General features: G+C 57.7%; 2 protein-coding genes across 11 annotated transcripts in view; one reads left to right on the plus strand and one right to left on the minus strand.

The window, feature by feature from the left end:
- Positions 1–23496, minus strand: part of RNF123 (ring finger protein 123) — a 32762-nt gene that overhangs the window by 1976 nt on the left and 7290 nt on the right. For 7 of the 10 annotated variants that reach the window (XM_024245239.3, XM_024245242.3, XM_024245241.3 and 4 more), the window contains 32 exons: positions 23092–23171; positions 22857–22951; positions 22375–22429; positions 22177–22262; positions 21788–21874; positions 21492–21559; positions 21209–21352; positions 20732–20846; positions 20543–20647; positions 19953–20078; positions 19741–19833; positions 19596–19669; positions 18697–18814; positions 18397–18496; positions 18163–18224; positions 17903–17974; positions 17555–17675; positions 16781–16882; positions 15552–15658; positions 15126–15324; positions 14629–14774; positions 14243–14326; positions 13414–13521; positions 6909–7086; positions 5978–6052; positions 5741–5828; positions 5569–5656; positions 5392–5476; positions 3852–3991; positions 3556–3744; positions 3389–3464; positions 3089–3173 (listed from right to left, as the gene is read on the minus strand). In XM_024245239.3, coding sequence (XP_024101007.1) covers positions 3089–3173; positions 3389–3464; positions 3556–3744; positions 3852–3991; positions 5392–5476; positions 5569–5656; positions 5741–5828; positions 5978–6052; positions 6909–7086; positions 13414–13521; positions 14243–14326; positions 14629–14774; positions 15126–15324; positions 15552–15658; positions 16781–16882; positions 17555–17675; positions 17903–17974; positions 18163–18224; positions 18397–18496; positions 18697–18814; positions 19596–19669; positions 19741–19833; positions 19953–20078; positions 20543–20647; positions 20732–20846; positions 21209–21352; positions 21492–21559; positions 21788–21874; positions 22177–22262; positions 22375–22429; positions 22857–22951; positions 23092–23171 — 3351 coding nt within the window. Of the gene's footprint in view, positions 1–3088; positions 3174–3388; positions 3465–3555; positions 3745–3851; positions 3992–5391; positions 5477–5568; positions 5657–5740; positions 5829–5977; positions 6053–6908; positions 7087–13413; positions 13522–14242; positions 14327–14628; positions 14775–15125; positions 15325–15551; positions 15659–16780; positions 16883–17554; positions 17676–17902; positions 17975–18162; positions 18225–18396; positions 18497–18696; positions 18815–19595; positions 19670–19740; positions 19834–19952; positions 20079–20542; positions 20648–20731; positions 20847–21208; positions 21353–21491; positions 21560–21787; positions 21875–22176; positions 22263–22374; positions 22430–22856; positions 22952–23091; positions 23209–23496 lie in introns of all 10 variants that reach the window. The other 3 variants (XM_024245243.3, XM_063722486.1, XM_024245244.3) reach the window with 3 other exon arrangements.
- Positions 100–2737, plus strand: AMIGO3 (adhesion molecule with Ig like domain 3). Its single transcript, XM_009239004.3, has one exon. The coding sequence runs from the start codon at positions 100–102 to the stop codon at positions 1612–1614; it is 1515 nt and encodes a 504-aa protein (XP_009237279.1). The 3' UTR covers positions 1615–2737.

A 23496-nucleotide genomic window follows, 5' to 3' on the forward strand; every position in this document is an offset into this window, starting at 1 on the left:
CATCCGGTGCCACCCATGTCGCACTAGAGCAGAAGTGGGTGAGTCCTGGAACTGCGACCTGCACAGAGCTGCTCTGTACTGTCCCTGGTGGTCGCCGCCATGACCTGGTTGGTGCTGCTGGGGGCACTGCTCTGCATGCTGCGCGTTGGGTTAGGCATTCCGGACTCCGAGGGTTTCCCGCCCCGTGCGCTCCACAACTGCCCCTACAAATGTATCTGCGCTGCCGACCTGCTAAGCTGTACTGGCCTAGGGCTGCAGGACGTGCCGGCCGAGTTACCTGCCGCTACTGCTGACCTCGACCTGAGCCACAACGCGCTCCAGCGCCTGCGCCCCGGCTGGTTGGCGCCCCTCTTCCAGCTGCGCGCCCTGCACCTAGACCACAACGAACTAGATGCGCTGGGTCGCGGCGTCTTCGCCAACGCCAGCTGCCTGAGGCTGCTCGATCTATCATCTAACGCGTTGCGGGCGCTTGGCCGCCACGACCTCGACGGGCTGGGGGCGCTGGAGAAGCTGCTTCTGTTCAATAACCGCTTGGTGCACTTGGACGAGCATGCCTTCCACGGCCTGCGCGCGCTCAGCCATCTCTACCTGGGCTGCAACGAACTCGCCTCGTTCTCTTTCGACCACCTGCACGGTCTGAGCGCCACCCACCTGCTTACTCTGGACCTCTCCTCCAACCGGCTGGGACACATCTCCGTACCTGAGCTGGCTGCGCTGCCGGCCTTCCTCAAGAACGGCCTCTACTTGCACAACAACCCATTGCCTTGCGACTGCCGCCTCTACCACCTGCTACAGCGCTGGCACCAGCGGGGCCTGAGCGCCGTGCGCGACTTTGCGCGCGAGTACGTATGCTTGGCCTTCAAGGTACCCGCGTCCCGAGTGCGCTTCTTCCAGCACAGCCGCGTCTTTGAGAACTGCTCATCGGCGCCAGCTCTTGGCCTAGAGCGGCCGGAAGAGCACCTGTACGCGCTGGTGGGTCGGTCCCTAAGGCTTTACTGCAACACCAGCGTCCCGGCCATGCGCATTGCCTGGGTTTCGCCGCAGCAGGAGCTTCTCAGGGCGCCAGGATCCCGCGATGGCAGCATCGCGGTGCTGGCCGACGGCAGCTTGGCTATAGGCAGCGTACAGGAGCAGCATGCGGGACTCTTCGTGTGCCTGGCCACTGGGCCCCGCCTGCACCACAACCAGACGCACGAGTACAACGTGAGCGTGCACTTTCCGCGCCCAGAGCCCGAGGCTTTCAACACAGGCTTCACCACACTGCTGGGCTGTGCCGTGGGCCTGGTGCTCGTGCTGCTCTACCTGTTCACCCCACCCTGCCGCTGCTGCCGCCGTGCCTGCCGCTGCCGCCGCTGGCCCCGAACACCCAGCCCGCTCCACGAGTTGAGCGCACAGTCCTCAGTACTCAGCACCACACCGCCAGACGCACCCAGCCGCAAGGCCAGCGTCCACAAGCACGTAGTCTTTCTGGAGCCAAGCCGGAGGGGCCTCAATGGCCGCGTGCAGCTGGCAGTAGCTGAGGAATTCGATCTCTACAACCCTGGAGGCCTGCAGCCGAAGGCTGGCTCTGAGTCCGCTAGCTCCATAGGCTCCGAGGCTCCCATGACGACCTAGACTGCCCAGGGCCCCCCCACCCAGGCCCCCACCCTCTTGCTGCTCACCCTGCTCCCTTGCTTCGGTCCAGAGAACTGGCAGATACTGGTGAGAAGCACTGTGCCTGGCCCCCCAGCTTCCTGTATGGGCCTCGAAACACAATGGGCCTTCTTGCTCACTGGTAGAGACAGGGGTTGTAGTCCCCAACCTGCTTTCTGCTCTGCCCCTGCACAGGACCCAAAGGCCCCAGGCCCTGCAAGGTGTGCTAGTGCCTGCTTTCCCGGGGACTTCCTAGTGCCCAAATGCCCTGTGAGGCTGAGAGACCCAGGCCCCTGTGGCTTTCAACACAGCACAGCTGTGGAAGTGGCTGTGTTCTTCTACAGCCTGTGGAAGAACCCCTGTAGCAGAGCCCCCTGTCCACCCTCAGGGGCCGAGGCAGCTCTCGAGGAGTGGTGTTGAAGAGCTGACGCGGGGCCACCTCCCCTTCCCAAGGGGGTGGGAGGGAGTGGGACCACAGGGAAAAGAAGGCGGCTCTGAAGGAAGATCTCGCCCACACCCCAGGACAGAAAGAGGAAACAAGCCCGCCCTCTGGTGAAATGGGACTCCCTCCATCCACCAACACCCAACTTCCTGAAAGCTTCACAACTTCACACAGAGTCCGGTGGGCAGGCACCAGGCAGGAAATGCTCCTCAAGAGGTTCCTGGGGGTCTGGCCTAAGCCCCAGCCAGAGGCCCTGCTCTCTCTGGCCTGGGGCATCCAGCCGTTGCTCTGAAGGCAGAGCCCATTCTGTGGGCTCACAAGACACAGTGAAGGGGATCATGGCTTGCGCCCCTGCTGTTCAGCAGTAAAAAGCCCGAAAAGCCTGGCGAGCATGGCCAAGCTGGGAGGGCCGAGCCGGAACTCCACGTCCCTCGAGAGCAGGAGCCTCTTAAGGGCTGGCACTGGTCTCAGCCTAATGGCTGAGGCGGTGCCCTGGCTTCACATGCATCTCACTGCTCCCACTGCAGGGGGGCAGGGAAGGGGGGTCTGGGAGCCCTTCATGTGTGGGGGCCGAGCTGGGGTCCCCCATGGCCATCCTGGACCCCGCTGCTCCGGAGTTTAATAAAGGCAGCACATGCTTATTGCTAGATCCTTTGCAGACAATGGCGGTCCTGCGTGTGTTCACCTCTCCCGGCAGCCTGGCCCTGTCCACCACAGGACGGCACACCCTCCGGAGTCCTGCCTCCCATGCCTGGCCTGAGGCATGGCCACAAGCCAGTGGCTCTGTGGGCCAGGGCCACCTGTCCTGCTGGGGTCCCAGATTCTCCTACTTAGAGCAGCTCCGTCTGCCCCCTATTTAGGCCGTTCACACCTCACCACCTTCCCTCTGCCTCAAAACTTGATACTGAGGTCCATTTTCCAGGTGAGGAAACTGAAGTACCAGGAGGCCCTGTCCAGCCCCTCCTCACCAGACACACCCAACTCCCACAGGGGCCCACAGTCCCCAACACTCACTCTGAAGCTGGGCCACGCACCAGGAGCTGCACCAAGATGCCCGTCACTGCCACCAGAATGGGATAGTGGTCCACGCTCTCTAGGCCTGAGGGGAAGGGAAGGAAAGAGATGAGCCACCCACATGCTCCTGCTTCAAGGGCTCCGGGCCTGCCCACTGCCCTCCCTACAGAAGGGTGAGCCGAGACTGCAGAGCACCAAGCCTGGCTGTCCGGGGGCAGAATGTGGAATCAGGCCTCACTGTTCCTAGCAGAGGAACCAAGGCCTGTAGTGTGTTGGGGTGCAGGGCATCTAGGTCCTCACCAGGCAGCCGTAGGGTGACCACACGATCAAACAGGTTCCTCTCAGCTGTCACCCGGTTCAGCACCTGGTTTAGCAGCTGTGAGGGGAGCAGGAGTCCATTGGTGGATGGGGAGCGTCATCAATGGGGCATCCCCAGGGTCTCACCCTTGTTGCCCAGATGGCCACACCTGTGCAAGACGCCGCAGCAGCATCTCGGAGGTAGGCCGGGTCCAGTCAAGGAATATCTCAGGCACCAGTGTGATAGTCATCTCCAAGACACGCAGCAGGCTGACCGAGAGGTCAAAGCAGGTGGCACATACCTTGAGCTGCCGGCTGTCCACAAAGTTCCGCTCCAGGCGCTCAGCAGCCTGCTGGATCTGAGCCACCAACACGTGGGCATGCAGTGGTCAGCACCTGGCTCTAGCTCGGGACCAGGCCTCATCCCTTGCACCACCCTAACCCACGAGGCCCCACCACAGCCCACCTCTTGGATCATGCCAATGAATTCAGAGAAGGCCCAGTTGAGCTGATTGAGGACGCTGTTGAGGAAGCTGGGTGCCACATCAGGACCCTGCTGCAGGAGGTCCGCCATGTGCTGCTGCAGCAGGGTGGAGGGGCAGGGCTCTGCAGGGGGACAGGAGGCGGCATCATCAGGGACTCCACTGCAGTGGCCTCTGCCTGTTTGCCTCTGTCCTCGCCCATTGAGGCTTTGGTGTAAGGACAGAAAGATGGCTCCCTAGGAATGCTCAGGTCATGAAAGCAGGGGACAGGGGACAGCTGCCTTGGAGTTAGTTGGGACAGAATCTGTCCCCTCCTTCTACTAGGCAAGCCCCAGGCTGCAGTTGTGTCCAGCCCTGACACCACACCATCCACCCCAGGCCCAGAGCAGCCACACAGCCACAGCCTGACCCTCAGCAAGTTCTGGGTCGCACACCCTTCAGATAGGGTCAGACCTAAACAGGGCGGCTTAGACGCTTCCCCACCGGCACCAAGGCCAGCTCCTCCAAGAGCCTACTCTGAGCCCTGCTGCAAACCTGCTGTCCTCTACTGTCCTCTGCTGCCCTTGGCCTGGCCTTGGCATATGGCCGAGGTGGTGGGCACCAAGTCTGGGCTGGCAGGCAGCAGTAACCGGAGCCCTCCGCTGCAACGGGCCTGGCACACCTTCCCACCAGCTCGATACAAATCAATAGTTCCCGCACCAGCAGGACAGGCCTGGCCCCACTGCCACTCTCCACTTGCAGCTCAGTTCCGCCCTGGACGCAGGACCACGGCAACTGGCAAGGACTTGCTGTGTGACTTAGCACAAGACACTCAGCCTCTCTGGGGACACCCTTCGGACCAAAACACTGCCCACAAGGGCAGAAACAGACTACATGAGCCCAGAAGAGCCACCACGAAGGGTGAGGACAGTGTGTGGCACACCTGGCACTCTGCAAGGGCCAGGCCTAGGGGAAAGTCCTTGCTGGACCCTGGAGAGAGGGCACAGCCTCTGCTCCCAACTAAATGTCCCTTCCTCCAGGAACTCTCATGAATACCCTCTGGGGACCTGGCCAGCCTCCAATCTGTGCTCCCAGTGGACTCAGGTGTCCAAGGCCTAAGCCAAGGCCAGGGTCTGCCACCAGCAGATAGCAAAAAAGAAGCAGAAGGACATGGTGCTGGGACAAGGCTGGAGGTCAGGGAGCTAGCTTAAAGGGCGAGGGACAGAGTATTCGGTCTGCATGAGCTGCAGCAGGCCAGGAAGATGGTGCCGCCTCTCACCATGACCCACGTAGAGCATCCAGGCCCAAAGGGCACATGTAGGTAGGACTGTGGGCAAGGCTGGGGAGGGGGAGTCCCAGCCCGAGCATCCTTGGGCTGGAAGGAAGCAGGGAAAGTGCAAACCCCAGGGGACAGGTAGGGAGTCTGGGACCCAATGGGGGAACCAGAGAGGGGCTGGAAGAAGTGCAGAGTCTGAAAGAACCCATGGGTAGGAGGTAAGCGCCCCCGCCTGCCTTGCCCACGACTCGCCCAACCCAGATACTCACTCTGGAGGCTGGGCAAATTGGCGTCCTCAAGTTTGGTTTTCAGCAGATGTGGCAGCCGTGTATAGCGGTACCCGAAGCCACAGCCCTGTGGAGGTGAGGGTCAGTGCCCAGGTCAATGGGACAGGGCACCCTCTCCCTCCAGCCAGCCTCAGCCACCTCCCCTCGAGTCAGGCTTACCCTCCAGAGCCGCACCAGGATCCAGTTGGTCTGGGCCCAGGGCCGCTGCTCATAAGGCGCCAGGAGGTTCCTCACCATGGCGATACGCCTGTGAGGGCAAGGAGGGGAGAGACGGGGTGAGGCTGGGCATGGTGCTCGTGGCCAGGGTGTGTGCCCCCCAGGCCCCACTCACTGCTCCTCGGGGATTCGCTCCACAGCCCGCAGGGAGTGTGGGTAGCACACGTAGCTGGCCAGGGCCTGCATCAGTGAGTCTCGGATGTCTGCGGGGACACGCCGTGCCTCAGCAGGGGCTTGGCATGAGCCCTGGACCCATGCTTCATGCCCACCTGGCCACATTTTTCATAGAAGAAAGCTGACCAGAGGTGCCATCCCACCCCCCTCCCCCGTACCCTCTGTAGGGGCCCCTCACCAGTGCCCACAATGCGTGTGTCGGCAAAGTGTTTGGCAAGAATGGCAGCCAGGCGGGTCAGGGTCTCTTCATAGCCTGCAAGGGTGGGAAGTGAGACGTGTCGGCTGGGAGTGGGGGCTCCAGAGGCAGGCATGTCAGCAGGTTGGGTGGACTTGGGTAGCAGGCTCTAGAGCTGGCTCCCAAGGCCAGCCTGGACCCAGGGTGGCATCCGGGGACATCGGGCAAAGCATTCATTGGTGGCTGTGGAGGGGCTGAGGCACAGGCTCACTGTGAAGGGATGACAGGCCCTGGCAGGAGTCCTGACCTGGGCTCAAACCCATCTCAGCACACATACCTGATGAGCAGTCAAAGCTGCTTGGGCACTCACAGCTCTGTCTTTGAAGACAAAGCCTGCACTGAGGCCTGTGGCTGGGCAGGGGGCGGGCTAGGGGCCTGACAGCTCACTGCCTGATCCAGACATACACTGCCATGCCCAGCCTGGAATCGGCAGGCTGAGAAGCCCAGGTTCGGATGTGGACCCTAGCAGCGTCCACCCCTTGCTGTGATTTACCAAAACAAACCATTCTGCCCCTGGCCAACTGCCACGCTTTGTGACCAGTGCCAGGGAGTCAAGGTGCAGGGCCAGCTGGCTGCTAGACCATGGCAGTTGCTCATAGCACTAGGAAGGAAGTGAAAGCCAAGAGGTCTCCAACCACCGTGTTTCATCTTGCCTGTTTTCCTTTGCCAGGGAGCTGCTGGCTCTGTGGCTGCAGGTCCCAGGGCAGGGTGCAGACGTTTGTTTGCTGCAGGGTGAACCACAGAGGAAGCTCCTCCCCTCCCCGCCCCCAACAGATGTGTGTTGCTGGGCCACAGAGGTCTCAGACCAGGGCTCCTAGGGCTCACACTAGAGACCCCTTTTCTGCTTCTGCCTCAGCCTGAATGGTTCCATCACCTGGGAGCTCCTCCATGCTGTGCACGGGACCAAAGTAATTCTTGAGAGCACTGTAGCTGTTGATGGCCACGCTCAGGTAGAACTCGGGCATGAAGGCAAAGAGAGACCCTGTGTGATCACCGTGCTCAATGGTCCGCAGGCAGACGCGCAGCAGCCAGTAGATGTCCAGCATCTTCTCCTGCAGGAGGCACACGGGGTGCTGCTGGGTTGCACACCAGTGGGGTCTTGGGGGCATGTCCTGGCCTGGGGATCAGGAAAGGCCTCCCCAGCCCTACGACAGCACAACTGAGACCTGGATTTCAGGAAGCATGAGCATTAGCTCAAGCAGGGCAATCAAGTCCTCAGCAGGCAAGAGGGACGCACTCAGCCTGGAGGGCGCATTACTGCGACCCAGGCCAGAACTCTGGTCAGCATATTTGTAAGCAAGTTTTTTTTGTTTTTTTTTTTGTGAGATGGAGTCACCCAGGCTGGAGTGCAGTGATGCCATCTCGGCTCACTGGAACCTCTGCCTCCCAAGTTCAAGGGCTTGTCTTGCCTCAGCCTCCCGAGTAGCTGGGACTACAGGTATGTGATACCACACTCGGCTAATTTTTGTATTTTTAGTAGAGATGGGGTTTCGCCATGTTGGCCAGGCTGGTCTTGAACTCCCGACCTCAGGTGATCTGCCTGCCTCAGCCTGTAAGCAAGTTTTAGGCAAGAGGGTGCAGTGACCGGAAGTCTGTGTGGAAAAGTGGAGTACAAGGTGCATGGAGGGCCCAAGAGAGCTGGCGATGGTAAGCAGATAGGCAGAAATTTGATCTGGAGTGCAAAGAAGGTGGTGGGAAGGCAGGGGGCAATGTGACTGGTGGAACAGAGGTCACAGGAAACAGACAAAACCTGCTGAGGGCCCTGCTCCCCACAATGTGGTTTCCACAAAGTCCATGTCAGGGTCTCACAAAGGAGCCCAGGCAAGAATGAGGCCTCAGGCCCCAGCCCAGACCCACAGCACCCGTGTGTCTTGGAGTGTGGTCAGAGCACCTGGGCTTCACACCAGCTCTCTGATGTGCCCTAAAACCCAAGGAACTGAGGAGAAGATGTAAACAAGAGGTTAGGGGGAGGGCCTGGGCGCAAACCTAGGCAGCGATGATCCTGCTGCTACAGAAGGCCAGTGAAGACTGTGTCTGGCGAGGGGATGGCAATGACCGCATCAGAGCTAAGGCATCAATGCAAAGGAGATGGAAATGTGCCGGCCGGATTGAGATGGGGGCAGACAGAGACCCTGGTGAGGCTATTTCAGAGATGGGGAAGAGCCTGTGCTGGAGGGAGATGAAGGGGAAGATGTAGCAGCTAAGACAGAGAAAGAAGGAGAGAGCATAACTTTTGGGCACATATAGAGTCAAGGCTGGAATGCAGTGGCACAATCACAGCTCACTGTAACCTGGAACTCCTGAGCTCATGTGATCCTCCTACAGGTATGTGATACCACGCCCGGCTAATTTTTGTATTTTTAGGAGAGATGGGGTTTTGCCATGTTGGCCAGGCTGGTCTTGAACTCCTGACCTCAGAGTAGCTGGGACTACAGGTATGCGTCACCATGCCCACTAATTAAATTTTTCTTTTTTTTTTTTGTAGAGATGGGTTGCCCAGGCTGGTCATGAACTCCTGGCTTCAAGTGATCCTCCCGCTTCAGCCTCCCATAGTGCTGGTTTACAGGAGTGAGTCTCTCCATTAATAATGGGATTAGAAAGACACAGGTGAGTTAGTGCTGAAGATGCAGAGAATGAAGGCAGTTCAACATAATAAAGACCATATATGAAAAGCCTCTATCTAACATCACACTCAGTGGTAACAGACTATAATCCCTCCCTCCCTCAGACCAAGAACAAGACAAGTGTGCCACTTTCTCTACTTCTGCTCAGCACGGTCCTGGAAATCCCAGCCAGAGCAACTAAGCATGAAAAAGAAAGGAAACCACCGGGCGCGGTGGCTCACGCCTGTAATCCCAGCACTTTGGGAGGCCGAGGTGGGTGGATCACGAGGTCAGGAATTCAAGACCAGCCTGGCCAAGATGGTGAAACCCCGTCTCTACTAAAAATACAAAAATTAGCTGTGTGTGGTGCTGGGCACTTGTAATCCCAGCTACTCGGGAGGCTGAGGCAGAGAACTGCTTGAACCCGGGAGGCAGAGGTTGCAGTGAGCCAAGATCATGCCACTGCACTCCAGCCTGGGCAACAGAGCGAGCCTCTAACTCAAAAAAAAAAAAAAGAAAGGAAACCACACTGGAAAGGATAAAGTAAAATTATCTCTATTCACAGACATGATTTTATAAGTAGAAAATCCTAAAGATACACACACACAAGAAAAACCCCAACTAGGATTAATAAATAAATTCAGCAAAATTATAGGATATGGCCAGGCATGGTGGCTGAAGCCTGTAATCCCAGCACTTTGGGAGGCCGAGGCAGGCAGATCACCTGAGGTCAGGAGTTCAAGATCAGCCTGGCCAACATGGTGAAACCCCATCTCTACTAAAAATACAAAAATTAGCATGGGCGGTGGCGGGCGTCTGTAATCCCAGCTACTCGGGAGGCTGAGGCAGGAGACTTGCTTGAACCCGGGAGGCAGACGCTGCAGTGAGCTGAGATTGTGCCATTGTGCCACTGCACGCCAGCCTGGATGACAGAGACTCTGTCTCAAAAAAAAAAAAAAAACTGTAGGATACAAAATCACTAGGCAAAATGAACAATCTGAAAAGAAATCAAGAAAACAATTCCATTTACAATAGCATCAGAAAGAATAAAATACGTTGGAATAAACTTAACCAAGGAAGCAAAAGACTTGAAGCTATACTGAAAACTACAAAATGCTGCTGAAAGAAATTAAAGATCTAAATAATTGGAAAGCCATCCTGTGTTCATGAACTGTGAACATTGTTAAGATGTCAATACCACCCAAAGGAATCCATGGATTAATGCAATCCCTATCAGAAGCCCAATGGTGTTTTCTGCAGAAACAGAAATACCCATCTAAAAATTAATATGGAATTTCAAAGGACCTCAAATAGCCAAAACAATCTGGAAAAACAACAAAGTTAAAAAAAAAAAAGAAAAACAATAAAGTTGGAGGTCTCACTTCCTGATTTCAAAACTTATAGCAGGCTGGGTGTGGTGGCTCATACCTGTAATCCCAGCACTTTGGGAGGCCGTGGCAGGCTGATCACCTGCGGTCAGGAGTTTGAGACCAGCCTGACCAACAAGGTGAAACCCCATCTCTATTAAAAATACAAAAATTAGCTGGGCGTGGTGGCGTATGCCTATAGTCCCAGCTACTCAGGAGGCCGAGGTGGGAGAATCACTTGAACCTGGGAGGCAGAGGTTGCAGTGAGACAAAATCTTGCCACTGCACTCCAGCCTGTGCCACAGAGCGAGACTCCCTCTCAAAACAAAACAAACAAACCAATAAACAAAAGATATGCAAATGGCCAATAAGTGCATGTAAAGATACTATTTGCTATAATGTCACTAATCATTAGGAAAATGCAGAACCACAATGAGGTACCATATCCTACCCATTAGGATTTACTATTAAAAAAGTAGAAATTGCCGGGTGTGGTGGCTCATGCCTATAATCCCCGCACTTTGGGAGGCCGAGGCAGGAGGAGTCCTTGAACCCAGAAGTTTGACAACTGGGCAACATAGTGAGACCCTGCCTCTACCAAGAAAAAAAAAGGGCAGAAAATAACAAGTGTTGGTAAGGATATGTATGGAGAAATTGGAACCCTCATGCACTACTGGTGAGAATGTAACAGGCACAGCCACTGTAGAAACATATCGATATGGTAGTTTCCAAAAAATTAAACAACAGAATTGGCCAGGCACGGTGGCTCATGCCTGCAATCCCAGCACTTTGGGAGGCCGAGGCAGGCGGATCACCTGAGGTCAGCAGTTCAAGACCAGCCTGACCAACATGGTGAAACCCCATCTGTACAAAAAATACAAAAATTGCAGGGCACGGTGGCTCACGCCTGTAACCCCAGCACTTTGGGAGGCCGAGATGGGCGAATCACCTGAGGTCGGGAGTTCAAGACCAGCCTGATCAACATGAAGAAACCCCATCTCTACTAAAAAAAAAAATACAAAATTAGCTCGGCGTGGTGGCACATGCCTGTAATCCCAGCTACTCAGGAAGCTGAGGCAGGAGAATCGCTTGAACCTAGGAGGCAGAGGCTGCCGTGAGCCGAGATCGCGCCATTGCACTCCAGCCTGGGCAACAAGAGCAAAACTCCACCTCAAAAAAAAGAAAAAAAAAAATACAAAAATTAGCCGAGCATGGTGGTGCGCACCTGTAGTCCCAGCTACTCGGGAGGCTGAGGCAGAACACTTGAACCCAGGATGTGAGCCGTAATCGCACCATTGCACTCCAGCCTGGGTGACAGAGTGAGACTCCATCTCAAAAAAAATAAAAATTAAAAATTAAAAATAAAAAACAGAATTACCATATGATACAGTAATTGCACTTCTGGGTATATAACCAAAAGAATTGAAATTAGGGTCTCAAAGAGATCTTTGCACACCCATGTTCATTACAGCATTATTCACAGTAGCCCAAAGTAGAAGCAACCTGAGTGTCCATCAGCAAAGGACTGGATACCCAAAATGTGGTGTCTGTACAACAAAATATTATTCAGTCTGGAAAACGAAGAAATTCTGACACATGCTATAACACGAATGAACCTTGAGGACATTATGCTAAAGCCATACACAAAAGAACGAATAGTGTATGATTCTCCCTAGATGAGGTGCTTAGAATAGTCAAATTCAGAGACAGAAAGTAGGATGGTGGTTGCCAGGGGCAACCTGAGCCAGCCTCAGAACAGGGCTATGGTGGTTCCCTCATGACATGGAAGTAAGGCCCAGCTGGGGGTCTGTGAGCCGCTGGCCAGAGCACCCAGGGACCTGATGCCAGAACCGCTGCTCCCCCAGCTGCCAGGCCCAGGGATCTGCTGACAGGTGGGGGTGGGTGGGAGCTGTCAGGGAAGCTGGGGAAGGGAGGACAGGAGGTTTTGTTCAACAGGCACGGAGTATCAGTTTTGCAAGATGAAATGAGTGTGGAGATTGGCTGCACAACAATGTGAATAGACTTAACACTTAAAAATGGCTATGATGGGTGACCGGGCACGGTGGCGCACACCTGTAACCCCAGCACTTTGGGAGGCCGAGGTGGGAGGATCACATGAGGCCAGGAGTTTGAAACCAGCCAGGCCAACATAGCAAAACCCTGTCTCTACTAAAAAATACAAAATTAGCCGGGCGCGGTAGCACATCTATAATCCAGAAGAACTGCTTGAACCCGGGAGACAGAAGTTGCAGTGAGCCAAGATCATGCCATTGCACTCCAGCCTGGGCAACAGAGTGAGACTCTGTCTCAAAAAAAAAAAAAAAAAAAAAAAAAAAAACATCTAGGATGGTACATTTTATGTCACACATATTTTAGCATAACTAAAAAAAGGCAGAGAGATGAGAGGGCAAGGGTCTTGAGAAGACAGTGTGGGAGAGGGCAGCCAAACTTCTGAGGGAGGTGGGCAGGCAGGAAATCTCAGGGCAGAAGGGAGAGGAAGTTCCTGTCATGGGGCAGTAAGCACGGTCATCCAGGGTAGCAAGACAGTCAGGAATGGGAAAAAGGTGGAGGTGGTTTGGGTTTTGCAAAAGAGCCATGAGAAGAAACAGCAAGCAGAGATGATAGAAATGGGGACACCAAAGGCCTCAATCACCCAGTCATGCAGGGGTATGCCCAAGAAGACAGCAGATACCCTGACCTGGGCACCTGAAGAGACCCTCAGGGCACTCACTGGTTGGGGAAGAGATTCCAGGAGGGGCAGGGAGAGGAAACAAGTCCAGAGGGTCTGAGGCCTGGGGGTGAAACTTCAGTCACAGCAGGAGTGCCCCATCCATCTGTCTGTCTATCCATGTATCTGACCAGGCTGAGTGCCTTGAGAAGGCAGAGGCTCATCTTTCTGACTTATTAATGTGTGTGTGTCCCTAGTATCCAGAACAGCACCTGGCACACACCAGGTTTTGGGTGCATGTTATTGAATGAATGAGCAAGTGAATGAGTGAGTGAGTGGGGAACAAGCCAGTGGCCTCGGGTGGTAATGAGTCAGACAGAGGCAGACACAGAGGGTGGGGTGTGCCTCTGGGAAAGACTGCAGAGCCCCTGATGCACTGGGAGAGAAGGATGGGGGCCAAGAAACTGGGAGGTGGTGGGAGCAGGGGAGGCAGACAGAGTTTGTTCCTCGAAGGACAGGTCTATGAGGCGTACTGGAGGTCCAGAAACCGCGCTTCCTCGGTCCACAGAGCATGAGGGGTACAGGGGACATGGCATGGGGTGATGGAGTCTGAAGGGTGGGAAGGGACATGTGTGTGCCAGAGGCCCGAGAGGGTGGGGGCATCAAGGGCCCTGGCACAACCTTGCCAGACCCGTGGCCAGACAGTGAGGTCGGGAAGGGGCAGCCGCAATACCGGCTCACCTGGGAGTAGACAGTGGCGTGGACCCAGGCAAGACGGCGGCTCAGGTGGTCCAGCTTTTCTGAGAAAACCTTCTGGCTCTTGGTCAACTCTGCAAGGATGTCCTTCCTCTGCCACCCAAGGGTAAAGGAGGACAATCAAGACATGGCCCCATACCCAGGTCCACCCTGACCCTGCAGGCAGCCTAGGAAGGGCCCTCTAGTGCCTGGAGCAGGCAAGGGATTGGGCTCCATTTTTCAAAACCTTTCTGCCACTGACCCTCTGGTGACCCTGAGCCAGCCTCAGAACAAGGCCATGGTGGTCCCCTCATGACATGGAAGTAAGGCCCAGCTGGGGGTCTGTGAGCTGCTGGCCAGAGCACCCAGGGACCTGAAGCCAGAACCGCTGCTCCCCCAGCTGCCAGGCCCAGGGATGCTGACAGGTGGGGGTGGGTGGGGGCTGTCAGGGAATCTCAGCCTGGACACACTGGGCCCCACCTTCCTAGGCCAGGGCAACTACAGCAGAGGGCTCCGGAGGGTGCAGCGGAGCCAAGCCCCGCTTCCTGCTGACTCTGCAAGTGGCCAAGGAAGCACTCAGGGTCAATGCATAATTGATGAGGACAGTGGGTGTGCTTCAGCACTTATTGGGCCCAGGGGGTGGGGGGCACCTAGGCACAGGCCACACTGGTGATGGGTGCCAGGCCTTGCTGCCAGCCCCACTCTCACTGGTGTGCTATGGCCAGGGCTAGAGTGGGGATGAGAACTGCCAGGGCAGCCCCCAGAACCAGACTTCATCTGTGGTTACCTGTACGAGTAAGCAAGCTGCCCCCCACCAAGACTATGTGGGCCTTACCCGCTTGGGGCACCGGCGGAGCTTGTCCTCTGTGTCCCTCAGAGCCATAGCATATTCATTGACATCATCGGAGACACCCACCATCTACACAGCATGGGACCACATGTCCAGAGTGCCCCTTGGGCACTTCATCCAGGCTTCTTCAGACCCAGTCTGGACCCCAGCCCTGCCAAGGTCCCAACCTTAGGCCCAGGGTGGTCCCATTCCCGCAACAGTCAGCAGGTCAGACTGAGGCAGCAGGAGCAGAAACCAGCCTCGCTGAGGCATGTGCTCCCATGCACGGTCTTGAACAGGCAGCCCTGCGGGCCCATATGCACACAAGCATACACACACAACCAAACACGCACAACACCCGCCACCCAATGCGGGGTCTAAGAGTGCACAACCTTGCCCAGCTGCTGGTGTACGCTGAGGTTGTACATCATGACCGCCCCATCCAGGACTTCCAGCAGCGAGTTCTCGGTGAGGGGCTGCTCAGGCTCCTCGGGGGGCCGCCCCAGCAGCAAGCCCTCATTCCAGTGGCTGCCTTCAACTGGGGAGTCGGGGAGGGAAGGGTCAAGGGTAGGGCCATCCCGGCTCTCCTGAGCCTGCCTCACAGCAGGAGAGGAAATCATCTCTCCCATTCCTGTGCCCAAGGAGGGGCCCACGAGGAGCCCATGGGGGCATGGGGGTGGGAGTGGGGTGCAGGGCAAGGCCTGCGGTGCCAGGACCTATTTCTGCGGCATTGATCTCCTGCCCTCGGAGTGTGCTTCCTGCACTCCTGGGATGCTGCCAGGCCACAGGGCTGGGAGGGCATGAGGTGTATTTTGGCTTTGCCCGGGGAGGGGACTGTACACTGTGGAAGGGTCCTTCGGGGACCTGCCTGACCCCACCAAGCACCTACTGTCCTCACGGGTCCTCTGCTCCACGCTCAGCGTGCGGACCTTCACTTTCTCCGAGGTGCTCAGAGGCCGCCGTGGGGTCATGAGGCTCACAGCCGCTGTGCTGAGGAAGCGGTTGGCTCGGCCCAAAGTTGGAGAACTGAGCCAGCCGGGCCGGGGCAGGGGCAGTGGCCCCCCAACAGCCAGGGCCTGCATGGGGCGCTGCAGTGAAGAAAGGAGGCCAGGACCAGGGCTGGCTCAGGGTTCCCTTGGCCCACGGGGCTGCAGAATCGTGAGGGAGGGTCCATGCCTCCACTCACAGTGAGGGACCAGCCCAGTGAGAAACCCCTTGCCTACATGAAGCGGAAGGTGGCCCTGGGTAAGACCCCTGCCCATAAGATACAGGAAAAGCCCAACACAGATACCACCGCCTGCCCCCACTGCGGCACCTGGGCCATAGCTGGGGCTGGCTCCTCATCCTCGTCTAGGTCATCCATGGTGGTTGACTGGAGCTCCAGTGGGTCGATCACAATGTTGGCTTTGGAAGCAAGGTCATCTGGGAGGAAGAGCAGGAGGGTTCTCAGGCCAGTGGTGGCGCAAGGCACCACAGTGGAAGTGCCCAGGATGGTGAGAGAGCCCAGCACGCTGGGCAGGAGGCCTTGCAGAGCCTGGTTTAGCACCGTATCTGCCCCTCGCCCCTCTGCCTCCTCCACCCAGCCTTCACTCTGCATCTCAAGGGCCCTGTCTAGCCGCCACTCAGTAACAGGAGGCCTTCCCCATCACACCCTTCTTTTTCATTTATTTTCAAATTGACTTTCTTTATTCTACATAGATGTAAGCCCATCATGCCCTTCCTGCCGGTCCCTGGCTTTGTTTCCCAGGACTTCCTGCTCTCCAGGGCCTCCCCCACTCTGTGACTACTCCATAAACAAAAGGAGATGCCAGGGCTGCTTCATTCTGGGCACTCCCAGTGGGAGCCAAGCCTCATCCCAGGCTCATCCCCACCTCCATGCTGACAACTGACCCCACCTTCGCTGCCTCCAGCCCAGGCCTTGCTCCCCGCTAAACGCGCTGTGTCCAACACAGAATTTCTCATCTCCACCACCTCCTGCAGCCCCTCTCCCTGATGGCGCCCCATCCACACAACCTCTGGCAGGAAGCCTGGGGTCATCCTGACTCCTCTCCTCCACCTGTGCCCTCCCCTACCTACCTGGGCAGGCCCTTATCTCCTGTGAGGGGACACCTGGCCTCCCCGTCTCTCAGCCCCTGCACTCCAGTGTACACACTGCGGCAGCCAGAGAGAGGTTCTGACAGCACAGACCCACCCTCATACCAGGCTCAGGGCCTTGCTCTCGCTGTGCCCTCAGCCCTGCACCGGAGCAGCTTGTGCTCATCCCTGAAGGCAGCTCCAGCAGCACCTGCACGCCCCATCCACACCTCACCAAGATCCCTGGTCCCCTGCCAGGCACGCCCGACCCCTGTGGCGTGGGTGCTGGAGGGAAAGAGAAGCTGCCCAGATGCAGGGCAGGCGGATCAGTATCTCCCTGCCTGAGTGGGTGGAGAGACTTGGGCACCCTCTGGTGGCCATAGGATGGCTCAGCATCCAAAGCAGAGCAGGCTCAGGGACAGTCCCCCACCTGGCCCCAGAACTGCTCCCGGCCCACAGGCCTGCACACACCTTTGAGGGTCTTCCGCAGGTGCGAGAGGAGGCCCCCCAGGCGCTGCAGGTCAAAGTAGTCCACCTTGCCATTATAGAAGACCTGGGGCGGGATGTAGGCCTCTGCGAGGAGTTGAGGAGGCTAGGCCAGTGGTCAGGGCCCAGTAGGAAGACCCTCCCCACAGCCCTCCCCTCCAATCTGGCCTAGCACAGCCTGGGAATTCTGGCCTTGGCCACTCACCCATCCAGGCAGACAGAGAAACTGTCTCCTGGACCGAGAAACAGACCTCCCCTACCTCCTCTCCACCCCTGCCATTTCAGGTCAGAGCCAGCAGCTGCATAACTTGGGGTGACGGGGGTGCTCATGGCAGCCGTTCACTCAGGAGAAGCAGAGAGGCCCAGCCCCAGTCCTGTGGGATATCCCCCAATCCAGGGCAGGTAAGACTCCCACTGACCCTTGGGGACTCAAACACAGGGCCCCCCAGCACCCACCCAAGGCAGCCCTATAAAGGATGCACAGAGAAATGGGGGGCAAGGATGGAAGAAAAGAGCCCACAATGGTAGGAGCCCGTGGGACAATCAGAGCAAACACAGGATCGGCAGGCCTGGGGTGCAGGGCTCCTGCTGCCCCAGTGGAGAAGCCGCCTGTGGCTGGGTAGGACTCAACCAGGCAGGATGCCGGGGACAACTCCCCACAGCCCACAGCCTCAGCTCAGCACTCTGCACTAACATTAGGGGCTGCCCTATGCCTGGCTCTGTCCAGCCTCACTGACCTGGGGCCCTGGTGCCACTCACCCTCACTGAAGGAAGCATGAGGATTGGAAGCCTTGTATTCATCCCAATAGTAGCGCAGGGCAGAGATCAGCCGGTGTAAGAAGCAGACCATGTACTCAGGGGGGCAGAGCATGGGCATGTTCTGTGGGCACCAGGCATGAAACATGCATTGGTGCCAGCCCAGTGCCTTGCCCATTCCTCATCCAAGGCCCTGCCCGAGGGTCGAGGGTTGAGCAGGGAGGGAAAAGGAGCAGAGAAAAGCTCAGGGCTAGGCAGGGATGAGGCAGTCCGAGAGGCGCCAGGTGCTGAGGGCATGGCCTGTGTAGTGCAGCTGGGGGTCCACAGTGGGCTGGCCTGGAGGACACCTACCCCCCGGCCACTGGCGTTCTCCTGCAGAAACTTGCGAAACTTGGTCAGGAAGATATACCTAGAAGCTTCGCCCTTTGAGAGAGGGAAAAGTGAAGCTGTGCTGAGCTGAGAATGCAAGCCCAGACTGGGCTGGCTCAGTGCTGCACCTTCCCCCAGCCCCTGCCATGGGAACCAAAGCCAGTCCCCACCCTCTGGGTCTTAAGGCCCAGTGCAGCATCCCTCCCCACAGGGCCCGGCCCAGGGCTCTGGGAGTCACTCACCCCATTGTCATCTTTATTGTCCAGCAGCAGCTTCAGGATCTGGACCTGTAGTTCTTCCACCACTGGAGGTGAGGTGAGGAACATGGCCCTCAGGCTCCGGGAGATGGGGGGCAGGTTTGGGCCAGGGCTCCACCACCAGGGTTCCCCAAGTCCCACCTAGACATGGGCACCTCCAAGCGCCCTCACGTGCATACACACACCTCCCACCCTACCCCGTGCCCAAGGCGGGCCCACCTTCGATGCGCTTCCTGAGCCGCTGGCAGCCCCGTTCGTAGGCTCGCCGCCGCAGCCGCTCCTCTGCGGTCTCCTCCTTCATCTCCGTGCTCTCTTTGCCCTAGGCAGGGGTAGCAGGTGGAATACAGCAGGGTCACCTGGGACCTAGCCAGGCCTCCTTCACTCAGAACACCCACACTCCATCCCCAGGGCTCCAGGGATCAGGGCCAGTAAAAAGGCCTCATGCTAGATGCCCAGTGGCCAGATGCCCAGGCCAGCCCTTGCCATGACCTCTGCCCAACCTACTTGGGGTGCACTCACCTCCCTACTGGAGCGGTGGGGCCACCAGGTGGTGGGAATGAGCTCTTGCAGGCCGGCCTCCTCCACACGCAGGGGGCTCTTGATGTAAAAGAAGACGACGGAGCGGAGCACGTCGAAGCTGGCGGGTGTCAAGGCAGGGCTCTGCTTGCCAAAGGGCACTCCGTACACCCTCAAGAGTCCTTCCCCAGGAGCCCATCCCTGGATGGGCCTGCCACAGCTCTCCCACCACCACAGGGGCATGTTGCTGCTATGTGTCTGATCCCCAGGGCATGCTCCCTGACAAAAAGCTGTGGTGGTTAAGCCCACCAGCTCCAGTACCCAGCAGGTGCACGATAAGGGCTTGTCACAGGAACAGATGACTGTGGGACAAGCTGGAGAGAGGGCCTGGTGGCCTTTTCTCAGGCCCCAACTCTGACCTCTGTGTCTCCCAGCTTTGTGTCTGCCTCCTGGAGGCTGGAAGACCCCAGACCAAGAAAACGGCTACAAGCTGAGGCTTCCCAGCCAGGGGCTCAAAGCTATGCTCACTCACTCATGCAGTTCTCAACAATTCTGGGAAGCAGGAAGAGCTGCCTCCTTAAAGATCTTGCAGGAATCCCCACTGTGGAACATGAACAAAAGTGCTGGGCTGTGGCTGAACAGGGCAGGCCCTGTGGCCCCTCCCACACCTCCACGTAGCCCGAGTCTGCAGTCATTCAGAATCCCCTGGCTACGCTGGCTGGCCAGGCTCAGTCATTTGCTCTCTTGTCCTTGCTCTGTAGAGAAAGTGCCACATGTTGGGCAGCTCTGGTCCTCCTGATGCTCCCAGGCGACCCCCGGCCTGATGACACTCTCCTTCCTGGCCTCTGCTGAGTCCAGAGGGCACCCCATGTCTGGCCTGCCTGGCAGCAAGGAAAGGATACAGGACGTTGCTAAGCAGAAACTTGCGGGACTTCTCATGCCTCAGGATGGCGATAGTGAGCCGCAGGTAATGGATCTGTGGAGAGGGGGCGTTCAGAGTGGACAGGCGAGGTCCAGGGGGCTCAGGGCAGAGGCAGGGGCTCCCACCTGTAGGCCCAGGTCTGGGACGATGGGTGAGAACCGGTACAGCCGAAGCAGAGACATCATCAACTGCTTGAGGCAATCTTGTACCTCGTAGTCCTGGGGGAAGAGATGCCAAGGCAGCCATGACTGGGGCCTTTTCCAAGATTCTCCCCGTATCTTCCCGACCCCAGTGAAGACTGACAGCCAGGCCTGAGGCCTGAGGTCAGGAGCCTCACCTCCATGAAGAGCCACAAGAGGTCCAGGACCTGGTGCACCACGGACTGTGCCTGTGTGGGTGTGCCCTTCTCCACGATGCCCAGCAGGAAGCTCATGAGCACAGCCTCCACCAGGTACACCTTGCGCTGCACCAAGGCCAGGCACTGGTGAGGTGGTGGCCTTCCACTCTGGTGAAGGCACCCCTGCCCTGGCACATGGCCGAGGCACAAGCCTCAGGCACAGAGCCTTAAGACACTTGAGCAACACCAAACATAGATGACCCCTTCTGGGGTCTGACTGAGGGACAAGAAGGCCATTGCCCCGCGGCTCCTCTAAGGCTTGCACACGCAGTTTCCTTGGCCTGGGATGTTATTATCCTTCAGTCTCCTTTCCAGGACATCCCCTGATGCCCTTGGTTGGCAATGTCCCTGTTTCCCTGGGGGACTGACTTTGAGGTCTGAGGGACCTGGTCACATGGGGCCCCCGCCAGGTGATGCTATGGGACCTCGGGCACCTCAGCACTGCAGCCCCTAGTGAGGGCACATCTACCACGGGCATGTCTAGCATGACCTGTCTCCTCCCCTCCCATGCCCCTCCCAATGCTGCTCACCAGGAGTGGTGCGAAGTGATGGAAGATGTGGGCCAGTGTGAGAAGGACGGTGGGCTGGCCCCGCAACCGCCACTTGGAGCTCTCCTTGTCCAACAGCCGCCCCTCCTGTGTGGAGGGGGAGGAGGGAGAAGTGTGAGGGGCGGAGGCTGTGGAAGCCCCCCATCCCCCCTGGCTCAGAACCCAGCTCACCACAGGATCCAGCTCCACACTCAGCACTGCCCGGAAGCAGCCCAGCAACCTCTGTGCCCGCACCAGGTCAGCACTCGGTGGGTCCTGCAGGGGCCGGTAGCCCGCCACTGGGTAGGTGCCAGAGTTAAGCCAGCAACGCCTTATCTGTGGCTCAGACATGCCTGCTCCCTCTCCACTGCCCACCCCCGGCCCCGGGGCCTGGGCTCTAAGGCAGGGCTAGTTTGCATCACAACTTGCCCACTTATTCTCCCTAGGGAGGATGCTTCACATTCCTCATCTGTTCAATGGAGACAAGGGCACCCAACCAACCAGGCTCCTGCGAGGAAAGTTGTCTTTGACACCCTACATGGCCCCCGACTAACTCTGCAGCAGCCAGGGCCTGCCACCAGCCCATGGCACCCTTGGGGTAGGGAGCCCCTCATCCCAGCTTCCCCAAGAGCTTCTGAGCAGCCCACAGCCATCTTCACAAAATGATATCGCAGAGGACGGCTGCCAAAGTTGAAGGCCACGGACTCCTTGAAAGAGAGGCTGATGGCTGGGAAGTAGGCCATGCCCAGGCCCCTGGACAGGTTCTCAAAGGCAGTGCCCAGTGATACACCGTTCCTGGGGAGAAGGGTGGGTCTGTGAGCCAGTGCTAAGCATGTGGCTGCCCACCCTCAGACTATTAAACTCAGCCTGGCCCCTTACAGGGCCCAGGAAACTGGGGGCAGTCTGGGGAGGCCCCAGGGGCCAGGCCTGTGCATAGAGATAGGAAACTCACAGGCAGAAGGACAGAGTGCCATCATCCAGGTCAATCAAGCAGCTCACGATGTCCCCCGCTGCCCACGCCTGTCATGAGAGGAGGCCTCACCAGATGCACAGAAGCCCAGCAGCCTGCTGACTCTGAACCCCAGCTGCGTTTCCAGAACCACCCAAGGGAGACTAGCCACAAGGACAAAGGACCTGGGTCCCTGACCCTTCCCTGGTGCCCTGTAGTCCCTTATGGCTGCCCAGCGGCTCCAAATAAGCTGTAGTAACAGTCATGGGGCGGATGACCCACAGGGGCTTGGCTCTCACCTTGCCATAATTCGTCGTGGTCACGTTCCACTTGCGCACGCGGTTGCCATCATAGGCATAGGAGTTGTGTGTATCTCCAACCCCCTCCTAGGGAGGAAATGCCTATGAGGTCCCTGGTGAGGCAGGCAGGGGCTGGGCCAGAGCCCACCAATCACCAGCCTTGGACTCATATGGCTCTATAGAAGGGAACAGATGATCTGAGGGAAAGAGTAAGGGGTATTCTCTGAGCTGGGGTGCCTGGGATCGGGTGGGACACGTTTCTTCTCCAGAGGGCAGTCCAGGTTAGTTAGGGTCCTGGGCAGTTCTGAGGGGATCTGGAGACCTGATGAGGCCTGTGGCAGGAGAAGCTCTCCCTGGGCCCAGGGAGGGGTCCCCTCCCCAACGTGTACCTCCTGGTTGAAGCGGCAGCTGATGGTGCACCAGCCGATCTGCATGAGCCCCTGGGAGGAGATGAGGACCTCGTAGACCCATTTCCCTGGAAAGAGCTGAGTTAGGGCCACGAGGTGGACAAAGACTGCCTCTTGCCTCATGCCTGGGCCCTTAAACTTTCTCGTAACTACCTAGGCCACAGCAGGGTAAGGTCTCACCTTTGTACACACATGTGGTAGAGCGGATGGTGCCAAAGTTGCTGTGTCCAATCACCTGGGTGAAGAAGAGGGGTGGTAGGCTTGCTCCCAGGCACACAGAGCATCTCCCCAAGGGAAAAAGACCCCATCCCCAACTGAGCCAGCCCTGGTGGTATTTGCCTGTGGTGGCCAACACTGCACCGTGCCTGAGGATGGTGGGAGGGGGTAGGCTTGTATCAGGAAGGATCCTGGGCCAGGGCAGGATGAGAGAGGGACTCAGGGCTGTGCTGGGAAGGGCTGGGGGCTGAGGCCACATCAAGACTGTTTCAGGGCTTTGGTGGGAGAGTTTGAGGACTGAGAACACAATGGTCTGGGGCCACATCAGGACAAGTTTTGGCTGCAGCCCCATCAGATGAGTAGAGAGACTAGGGCCACATCAGGAGGAGCCTGGGGCTGTGTCAGAAGGGGCTGGACCTGGGTCTCCACACCTCACCCTCACTCACCCCCAGCAGGTCATCATCCACCAGGAGAAGCCCCTCAAAGCCGCCTGTGTGGTCCAGGACCACAGTGGATGGGCCAAGCCGCCCTTCAACCTGTCCTGAAAAGAGCAGAGGTGGGGTCAGGCAGAGTGGAGCGTTTGACAGGATGCATAGGGTGTCCTGAGCTTACCAGATGTCTCCAGGCCCCCTAGGTCCCAGCTCTGCACCTCCCAACCCCACTCCAGAGGCGGCCACATACCCTGGCTTTCCTCCTCCTCATTGTCCACCTGTAGCAACTGGTCCAAATGTTCTGGCAGGTTCTGGAAGTTCAGGGGTTTCCTGGGGAGAGTGAGAGGCTGCCAGGGGTCCACAAGTCCTTGAAATCAGCGAGATGACACTAAATCCCATCCTTTCCCCTGAGGTCACAGGGGGGCTCCCTAGACTCCAGAAAAAGGGCTGTGCCTAGTCCTAGACTCTGGCATGCAGGAGGTCAGAAGGCTGAATTCTCCACTAAACTCAAAAGTATAACCAGTCCAGGCCGGGTGTGGTGGCCCATGCCTGTAATCCCAGCACTTTGGGAGGCCGAGGCGGGCAGATCACCTGAGGTCAGGAGTTCGAGACCAGCCTGGCCACATGGTGAAACCCCATCCCTACTAAAAATACA

This window comes from Pongo abelii, chromosome 2 (assembly GCF_028885655.2).
Source record: "Pongo abelii isolate AG06213 chromosome 2, NHGRI_mPonAbe1-v2.0_pri, whole genome shotgun sequence".
In the NCBI taxonomy this organism is placed as follows: domain Eukaryota; kingdom Metazoa; phylum Chordata; class Mammalia; order Primates; family Hominidae; genus Pongo; species Pongo abelii.

What these genes read in the sequence shown, in the direction of transcription:
- AMIGO3 (XM_009239004.3), top strand. Translation starts at nt 100, where the DNA reads ATGACCTGGTTGGTGCTGCTGGGGGCACTGCTCTGCATGCTGCGCGTT.